Raw genomic sequence first — 9,546 nt, 5'->3', positions numbered from 1 at the left:
CTCACTTCAAAATCTCTCACAATTTTTACCCAGTGGCTGAATTTTTGCACAAAAGATTTAAATTTGATTCAACATGTTATATCTTTAGTGAATGTCCAGAAGAATCATTAATCATCTTTTTTTTCTGTCCTTTTTCTTTTAAGATTTTGAGACAATAAAAACTGGTTGTCCCTTAAAATTGAAGACATCCCAGAGATAACCATCACCCACATATTATACTATGTTGATGATTTGATAGTCAAATATCTGACATGGTAAATATTGTCTTCTTGCTTGTTAAATATCATAAATCCTGCTGTAAATGCAGAGGTTCTACACCTTGTTTTGATTTTTTTTCTTCAATTTAAACTGTATTACACCTCATTGAAACATTTGAAATCTGTTTCTGCAACAAAGAAACTCCCAGTGTCTCTACTTTTCCTTTGTTTTAAATTTTACTCTACTTTTATTTATTCAACGAGTCTTTGTATACTGTTTGTTTAATTAAAAAAGAAAGAAAGTTTTGCCCAGGTAGTGACGTCAGCGCTGCGCTGAGTCAGCTCAGTCAAACCGGAAACAAAACAAAGTGCGGGGCGCAGCCGCAGTAGCAGGCTGGGCTCGTGACGTCCTGCGGGTAAAAACATTTCAAACTTTTGTTTAAATTTGGGAAAACTTTAATTTCCCCGTTTCCTGTCTTCATGATCAGCTAACGCTAAGCTGACGTCATCACACAGGTGAAGGAGCGCGAGGGCAGCTGCCGACTGGATCAAACCGGAAGTGAGGAAGAGGAGTTTGGAGCTGCAGGTAAAGTTGTTGCCAAAGATTGGAAACCAAATTTGATCCATAATTAAGGAGGAACTGGCGGGTTGAATGCGCGGCAGCTTTATGACCAACTTTATTATGAACGGAAACACCTGGTACCTGCCTTATTATATCTTGGACCCACCAGAACCGGAACCGGCTTTCAGCTCCAGAAATCCTCGTGTTTCCAGCCGCAGTCCAGATCCAGAGCAGAAGCTGCAGGTCTAGAAACTGGAAGCAGAGCTGCTCACGACCCATGGAGCCGCGCTATGACGTCACAGGCAGCAAACCAACTCTTTTCAGATCAGAACCTCTGGAACGCCAGACTGGAGAGTTCCGCATGATTCTGGTTCCGCATGGTTCTGGTTCTGGTTCCTGAACCTGCAGTTCTAGTGTTTTACATATTCCAGCCTCTGGAAGTTCTAATCAGAACCAGAACCGGTCCTCAACTGTCGAGTTCTGCTCCTGCCTACGTTTCCCATCATGCACCTGCCCATTCTGACCTGGCTGTCTCTTGGTTGCCATAGCGATGAAGAGGGGCCGGGTACTGCCCGTCCTAGTGGGCGGAGTCTTCTGCCTGGCCGTGATGTCACTGTACCGCATGCTGGAGCTGATGCAGGGGGCGGAGCCTGACCACGGCGGGGGCTCACCTGTCCGCCAGGTGGAGGAAGTAGGTTCTTTGTTCTGTGACCGTCCGGGCGGCTCGTGGCTCAGTCAGCCAATCAGATGTCTGTGTGCAGGATTTGTCCCGCCTCCAGCTGAAAATCGACAGACTGGAGCGCCTCCTGGTGGTTAACAACCGGCTGGTCGCTCGGCTGCGGGATTCGCTGCTGGTTAGAGAGTCGCCTGGGGGAGGGGGCGGGGCCAACGGCAGCTCTAACTCCGCCCACAACCGAGCAGCTCCGCCTCCAGGCTGCCGGAAGGCCGAAGAGATGAAGGACGACGCCGACGGAGTGCAGGTGATCTGAGCGTGCTCAGAGCTGTTTGTCTGATTGGCCGGTTGCTGATCCGATCAGAACGGATCAGAACCGTCTGTTTGCTCCTCAGCTGCTGGACGTCTACGACCTCCTGCCCTTCGACAACCCCGACGGCGGCGCCTGGAAGCAGGGCTTCCAGATCAGTTACCGTGGAGACGAGTGGGCGGAGCAGCCGCTGGAGCTCTTCCTGGTTCCCCACTCCCACAACGACCCAGGTGAGTGGGCGGAGCCGGGCCTCCAGGTGGAGCCTGAGGTGTGTGAAGTGACCGACTGCTCTGTGTTTCAGGCTGGGTGAAGACGTTTGACGGCTACTACCGGGACCAGACCAGACACATACTGGACAACATGCTGGTCAAACTGGGAGAGGACAACAGGTAGGCCACCGGTGCTCACCGGTCCAGAACTGAGCGGCCCGGTGTCGGCCTATCACTAATCAGAGCCGTAGCCTGTGCTGGGTGAGCGCTAACAGCGCCATGTTGGTCCCAGGAGGAAGATGATCTGGGCCGAGATCAGCTACTTCTCCCAGTGGTGGAACGACATCGATGACCAGAAGAGGGCGCTGGTCAGACGGTAACCTTCATCTACGCTCCTCTTCATCCTCAGTCAGCTGAACGAGTGGGCGTGGTCACATGTTTCCTGTCTGCTCTGTGATTGGCCAGCCTGGTGGGGGCGGGGCAGTTGGAGATGGTGACGGGCGGTTGGGTCATGTCTGATGAAGCGAACTCTCACTACTTTGCGATGCTGGATCAGCTGATGGAGGGCCACCAGTGGCTGCAGACTCACCTAGGTAAGGCTCACCTGTCTTTGCGGCTGAGGCTCCGCCCCCCGTCGCTGACGCTGTCTGTCTGTAGGCGTGAAGCCGAGCAGCGGCTGGGCCGTCGATCCCTTTGGCCACTCCCCTTCCATGACGTACCTGCTGAAGGGGGCGGGGCTTAGCAACATGCTGATCCAGAGGGTGCACTACTCCGTCAAGAAGCACTTTGCCCAGCAACGGACTCTGGAGTTTCTATGGCGACAGAGCTGGGGTGAGAGAGAGGGCGAGAGACTCTGAGCTCGCTGATGTAAATGTTCTGACTCCGCCCACTTCCTGTCTTCCAGACTCCTCCTCCCGCAGTGACATCACATGTCACATGATGCCGTTCTACAGCTACGACGTCCCTCACACCTGCGGCCCGAACCCGGCCGTCTGCTGCCAGTTCGACTTCCACCGCCTGCCAGGGGGGCGGGTCTTCTGTCCCTGGAGGATCCCGCCGCAGCCAATCACAGAGCAGAACATCAAGGAGAGGTGAGCAGGGGGCGGGGCCACAGCCACACACCTCATTACCTGATATACCTGATGTTAATGGAACCAGGCTTTTATTTTGAAAGGCCAACATCCTCTTTAGTCACCTGCTTTGAGTTGTTGACCTTGCAGCCGTGGCTCTTACTGAGCATGCTCAGAAGGGTGATGCCCCGCCTCCAGCAAGGAGGCTGAACACCAGACTTCCTCTTCCTCCCAGAGCTCTGCTCCTATTGGACCAGTACCGACAGAAGTCCCGCCTCTTCCGCTCCTCGGTGCTGCTGGTTCCTCTGGGAGACGATTTCCGCTTCGTGGAGTCCGGGGAGTGGGACGCACAGTTCAGCAACTACCAGAAGCTGTTCGACTACTTCGACCAGCATCCCGAGCTGCACATCAAGGTGAGGGCTCACCTGGCTGGGGGCGGAGCTAAGGGATGAGTCTAGTGGAGCTAAGAGCTTATGGTTGAGTCTGGTTTTCTGGTACCAGGCCCGGTTTGGGACGCTGTCAGACTACTTTGCGGCGCTGCACCGGCGGCTGGCGGAGGCGGGAACGACGCTGCCCACGCTACGCGGAGACTTCTTCACCTACGCCGACCGGGACGACCACTACTGGAGCGGATACTTCACCTCCCGGCCGTTCTACAAGCGGCTGGACCGGACCCTGGAGTCCACGCTCAGGTGGGCGTGTCCTGCTGGGTCGGGGGGCCGCGGCGCCCTCTGCCGGTCAAACTCACTGGTTCTCACCTGCTTCTCTACTCAGAGCCACTGAAATCTTTTACACTCTCACGCTGGCTGACATGCGCCGTTTCCGTGGCGACGGTCGTCTGGTCGAAGGGTTTCCGGCACGCGAACATTACCAGCGGCTGACAGAGGGGAGGCGGAGCTTGGGGCTATTCCAGCACCACGACGCCGTCACGGGAACGGCGCGGGACCCGGTGGTGATCGACTACGGAACCAGGTGACCACTTCCTGTTCCAACATGGAGGCTCTTTGTTCACGTAACCACAGTAAAACTTTATCAGCAGGGATAAATAAAACCAGCTGAGGTCAATCTGAACAAATCCAATCCTCCATTTAATGAGATGTTTTTGAGCTACGCTAGCAGCTATGCTAGCAGCTACGCTTACTTTTGCCAGCATTTCACTAATTCCGCTGCTTATACCAATTATTAAAATAAAATGACTTGTCACATGTAATTAGTTTGACCAGCCACAGTTTACAACAGATATAATTTCTGGCTTCATATCTACTTATGCAATTCAATCCAAATCGATTGGGAATAAAGTATGACTTCGTTGGCTTGCTCTCACAGTGCAGAGTAAAAACTCTAAGACTCTGTGGCTCTTGCTTGTCAGTCATATTTTAAAGTTGCAATCTTAAGTTAAGAATTAAAAACACTATTTACAAAAATAATTAATTTTATTTAAAACCAACAAAAACTATTTTGTTCTAAATTAACATGAAATATGTAGCCTATGAATAAGGCTTGTAACCGTCCTGTCTTAACACCATAAATCATAAATATTTTTGATGTATTTATTCCAGTAATGAAAACCTTGTCAGCTGTTTGTAGCTTGTTTTTAGCATTAGCCTGTTTGTGTCTCATTTTCCCCTCCAAACTCTCTGTTCAAGATGCTGTCAACATGGAAAATGCTAAGAGGTAACTTCCTGTTCAACGTCAGCAGTTAGCTTTTAGCATTAACATCCCATCACATCCCTTCAGCGTTAGCGTTAGCTTTCAGAATTAACTCCCTTTATTATTAGCATTTTATTGAGTTTGTTCACTTGGTTAATGTTGTTTCCATGCAGATTATTTCACCGATATTAACATGCTAGTGGCCTTGTACTACTTTCATAGCCAATTCTTAGCCTGTTACCTTGTTACGTTATTAGCATGTTTTGCATGCTATCACTTTGTTAGCCTGTTGCTACATCTTAGCTTTTTTTTTATGGCTGCTGCTACTATTATTGTCTGGTTATTCTGTTGCTATAATGTCTGTTTTAACGTAATATTAGGAAGTTGTTAGTATATCATCACCTTGGTAGTCTGATTATAACATCTAAGCCGTGACCTTGTTAGCCAGCTATTAGCATGTTGACACACTCTTAGGGTTATCTTGTTAGCCTCTTGTTTGGTTAAGGTTAGCATGTCACTCTGTTGTTACCAACCTGCTGTAACGATGATGTAGCATGGTTAGCCTGTTGTTAGCATGCGTAGTCTGATGTTGGTCTGTTTGTGACCTGTTGTTAAGGCGATATCCTGTGGTGACATTGCTAGCTTATTGGCTTTAGCATGGTACCTGTATTGTTAGTCTTCCGTATTTATTCTGTCAAATAAAAGAAAACATGACAGCAGGTTTGTTTTACAGGTTGTTTCATGCCATCCTGAACCTGCGCCAGGTGTTGCTGAGCTCCGCCCACTGGCTAATCCTGTTGGACAAGAGCCAGTACCACGAAGACCCATCAAAACCCTTCTTGCAAATGGTGCTGAACGGTTACCTCACTGATTAATCTATAAGGACTAGTTTAATAATGAAAACTCAATTGTTATTTTCAAGTCTCATTTTTACATGACTGCTGCTCTGGTTGCACACATGAACATGAACTCACCTGTTCTCACCTGTTCTCACCTGCAATGTGTTTTTTCAGGATGAGGTGATCTCTGCGCAGGACGCTTTGCCTCAGAAGACGACGTTGACGCTCGGTGATGAGCCCAGGTGAGGAGGTGTGCATCTGTGTGAAGGTTCAGGTATATATAGGTATTGATTATTGGTGATTGCTGCAGGTCATTGATCGTTTTGAACCCGACGGAGCAGCTCCGTACCTCTGTCATCACGCTGGTGGTGGATTCTCCAGACGCTCGCGTCGTCGATGCAGCAAGCGGTCGACCAATGGCAGTGCAGGTCTCTGGTGTGTGGGCGGAGCCTAGTAAAGTGTCTGCAGAAGCCTTCCAGGTGAGTGATTGATTGATTATTGATCCCAGCAGCAGCAGCTCTCTGAACTCCTCTGCTCCTTTCCCCCAGCTCTCCTTCGTTGCTGAACTTCCTCCTCTGTCGCTCAACGTATATCATGTGATCAAAGCTCCGGCTGGCTCCGCCCCCCGGGCGCGCTATGTCGTCCATCGCCATGGCGACCCACCAACCATCCACTCTGAGCACTTCCAGGTGTCCCGGCTCCAAGGACCTGAAGCCGACTTGCCTCTGTTGCTTAGTAACAAGCATCTTCACATATGGAGCTCCCCTGAGACCGGCCTGCTGCAGGTCTGGCCCTTCAAAGTAAAAGCCTGATCAAACGAGGAAAAAAAAAAAAAAGTTTGTTTTCATTCTGGAGCAGAAGCTGCAGCTGCAGGACGGTCGGGTCCGACAGGTCCAGGTCCACTTCCTGTGGTACGGAACCAGAACCTCAGGGGACCGCAGCGGAGCGTACCTGTTCCTGCCAGGGGAGGAGGGGCCTCAGGTGAGTCAGGAGAACATCCCTATCTCTCTCATTCTCTCTCTCTCTCTCTCTCTCTCTCTCTCTCTCTCTCTCATAGTCTCTCTCTCTCGCCCCCTACAGGCCTACTCGTCCTCTGAACCCCCGCTGATCCGGGTCACTAGGGGCCCCATCTTCTCTGACATCACTTCCTGCTTCCCACACTTCACACACACCGTGCGGCTCTACCACCTGGACGGTATCCGTGTTTCCGGCCAGAAAGGAACTTCCTGTTCTGTTTCAGGATTTTCACAATAAGAGGTTCCTGTGTGTTGCAGGGCATGCTGGGAAATCCCTGGAGATCTCCAACATGGTGGACATCAGGTCGGAGACCAACAGGGAGCTGGTCATGCGGCTCGTCACTGATGTCGCCAGCGGCAACAGTTTCTATACCGACCTCAATGGCTTCCAGGTTCTTGCTCTTCCTTTACTAATCCGCTTTAAGTTTGGTTTAGTCAGGCAACCAATCAGGAGCTTCCTTACTGACAGCTGAGTAGTTGCTAGTTATTGGATTGCTAACTGGTTGCTGAGTTGATGAATGGTTGCTGTGCTGTTGACTGGTTGCTGAGTTGCTGACTGGTTGCTGAGTTGCTGAATGGTTGCTGAGTTGTTGGTTGGTTGCTGAGTTGATGAATGGTTGCTGAGTTGTTGGTTGGTTGCTGAGTTGATGAATGGTTGCTGAGTTGTTGGTTGGTTGCTGAGTTGATGAATGGTTGCTGAGTTGCTGACTGGTTGCTGAGTTGCTGACTGGTTGCTGAGTTGTTGGTTGGTTGCTGAGTTGATGAATGGTTGCTGAGTTGCTGACTGGTTGCTGAGTTGCTGACTGGTTGCTGAGTTGCTGAATGGTTGCTGAGTTGTTGGTTGGTTGCTGAGTTGCTGACTGGTTGCTGAGTTGCTGAATGGTTGCTGAGTTGTTGGTTGGTTGCTGAGTTGATGAATGGTTGCTGAGTTGTTGGTTGGTTGCTGAGTTGATGAATGGTTGCTGAGTTGATGAATGGTTGCTAAGGGTAACCATTGCTGTTACCCTTGGTAACAGCAATGGTTGCTGTGCAGATGCAGCAACGCCGCTCGCTGGAGAAGCTCCCCCTGCAGGCCAACTTCTACCCGATGACGTCGGCAGCATTCCTGCAGGACGCATCGAGTCGTCTGTCGCTGCTGTCGGCGCAGAGCCAGGCGGTGGCGTCGCTGCGAGCCGGTGAGCGCTGCTCTGGAACCGGCGGAACGGTTCTGGCTGAGAACTGAGCTCTGTGTTTACCTGGGCAGGTGAGCTGGAGCTGGTGCTGGACCGGCGGCTGCAGCAGGACGATAACCGTGGCCTGGGTCAGGGGGTCACCGACAACAAGCCGACCGCCGCTCTCTACCGCCTGCTGCTGGAGGACAGGGGCGGGGCCGAGGTGAGGGGGCGGGGCTCCACCAAGTTACCATGGCAGCAACGAGGAACAGGTTCCATCCAGGAAAAGCAGAACTGCCAACACGGCCCTGATGGTTCTGCTCTGCTTTATCCAACAGGAAGTGGGTGGAGCCTCAGTGGAACACCTGTCTCTCCTCGCCCACCTGGCCTCTCTCTCTCTCTCCCATCCTCCCATCACCATGGTCGGCCCGGGCGACCAGCTGCCGAAGCTCCGCCCTTTCCAGGCGCTGCGCTCCTCTCTGCCATGCGACCTTCACTTGTTGAATCTGAGGACGCTGGAGGATCCAAAGGTGAGAGCTGACGTCACTTCCTGTCTCTCCTCACAGTAACTTGATCACACCTGGCCAACAGGCGAGTCTGGGACTGAGAGCACCCAGGGTTCACCTGATCTGAGCGGTCTGGTCCGGTCCAGCCCCAGTGGTCTGATCCGGTTAAGATCCTTTCTGATGGGTCAGAAAGAATCAGAACCGGTGGGTCCAACCGGCTGGGGGAAAGAGGTCTGACTGGTGTCAGCTTCCTCCCAGAGTGATGCCTCTGCTGATCTTCAGGGTTCTGCCGGTTCTGGATCAGATCCACTCTGATCTACGTTCTGTCTCTGTTGACAAACAGGAAGCTGGGAGCCCGTCACAGGAAGTGGCACTCCTCCTCCACAGGAAGGGCTTTGACTGTAGCTCCGCCCCCACGCCGCCCCCAGCCTGCTCCTGGAATGGCCTGGATGAGGTTGGACTTCCGCTGGACTCAGGTTTTCCGTCAGTTTTTCGTTTTTACAGATGGTTCTGTGTCTCCTGCAGCTGGACCTGGACGATCTGTTCGCTCCGCTGCGGTTCCGTTCGCTGCGCCGCTCCGGCCTAACGCTGCTCCGGGACCACGACCGGTCTGACTCCGCCCACCAGGCGCAGGAGCTCCGCCCCATGGAGATCAGCGCATTCCGGGTGGAGATCGACTATCTTTCACAATAAAAGCCATCTGAGGTCAAACACTGCAACTGTCTCATTGCTGCGGCAACATGTGTGTAGAGTGTGTGTGTTTCCATGGAAATGCTGTGTCGCTGTTCTCCCTGAGCGTGAATCTGGGTGGTTGTTGTTTTTTGTGACCAAGGGAATTCTGGGAAATATATTTTTGTAAATTTCTTTGTTTTTTTATGAAACTGATGAAGAAAATGTGAAGGGTTCTGGTTCTGTTCTGGCTATGTTCTGGGAAAATCTGGTCCAATAAAAATTTAATTATTGTTGAAATGAAAACATCTGGAGTCATTTTGTGTTTAAAGAAAGTTGTTCCTTGTTGATCCAATCCACAGGTTCTGCTGGGTTTTTCTGGGTTCTGTTGGGCTCCAAGCAGAAAACTGAATCTTTCTAAATGGAAAATGGAGAATTTTCTGTATTTTTATTTCATTTTCGTATCCTGACACATCGAGTCACAAACATTCAGCAAACCTTTCAGTGAGACGGACTCGAGCCGGGCCGGTCTGGTCCAATTTAACCGGGTTCAGTACAGCAGGACTTTAATAAGAAACATCTTGTTGCTGACAATAAAAACATTTTCTGGCCAACCAAATAAAAAATCACATTAGGAGTCGAGACACCTTTCATCTTGACCTGCAATAATTATTTCCTTTCTAATTTAAATAAA

General features: G+C 50.9%; 1 protein-coding gene across 1 annotated transcript; it reads left to right on the top strand.

Annotated features, from left to right (window-relative positions):
* Positions 1–510: 510 nt before the first annotated feature.
* Positions 511–8,894, top strand: man2a1 (mannosidase, alpha, class 2A, member 1). Its single transcript, XM_028005396.1, has 25 exons — positions 511–613; positions 714–783; positions 1,308–1,450; positions 1,521–1,739; positions 1,828–1,972; positions 2,044–2,131; positions 2,244–2,327; positions 2,417–2,544; positions 2,609–2,782; positions 2,856–3,042; positions 3,257–3,434; positions 3,523–3,713; positions 3,796–3,993; positions 5,405–5,519; positions 5,685–5,752; positions 5,821–5,989; positions 6,059–6,295; positions 6,369–6,491; positions 6,591–6,705; positions 6,785–6,918; positions 7,560–7,701; positions 7,770–7,900; positions 8,016–8,207; positions 8,527–8,637; positions 8,709–8,894. Exons 3-25 carry the CDS (start codon positions 1,310–1,312, stop codon positions 8,874–8,876), a joined length of 3,438 nt encoding a protein of 1,145 aa, XP_027861197.1. The 5' UTR covers positions 511–613; positions 714–783; positions 1,308–1,309; the 3' UTR covers positions 8,877–8,894.
* The last annotated feature ends 652 nt before the right edge of the window (positions 8,895–9,546 follow it).

This window comes from Xiphophorus couchianus, chromosome 21 (genome assembly GCF_001444195.1).
Source record: "Xiphophorus couchianus chromosome 21, X_couchianus-1.0, whole genome shotgun sequence".
Classification (NCBI taxonomy): domain Eukaryota; kingdom Metazoa; phylum Chordata; class Actinopteri; order Cyprinodontiformes; family Poeciliidae; genus Xiphophorus; species Xiphophorus couchianus.
This window is presented reverse-complemented; position numbering and strand designations above follow the sequence as displayed.

Excerpts from the sequence above, each read along its gene's own strand:
- man2a1 (XM_028005396.1), top strand. The coding sequence starts at position 1,310 with ATGAAGAGGGGCCGGGTACTGCCCGTCCTAGTGGGCGGAGTCTTCTGC. Across the intron at positions 3,043-3,256 it reads GAGCAGAACATCAAGGAGAG|AGCTCTGCTCCTATTGGACC; the intron begins GTGAGCAGGGGG and ends TCTTCCTCCCAG. Across the intron at positions 6,919-7,559 it reads CCGACCTCAATGGCTTCCAG|ATGCAGCAACGCCGCTCGCT; the intron begins GTTCTTGCTCTT and ends GTTGCTGTGCAG.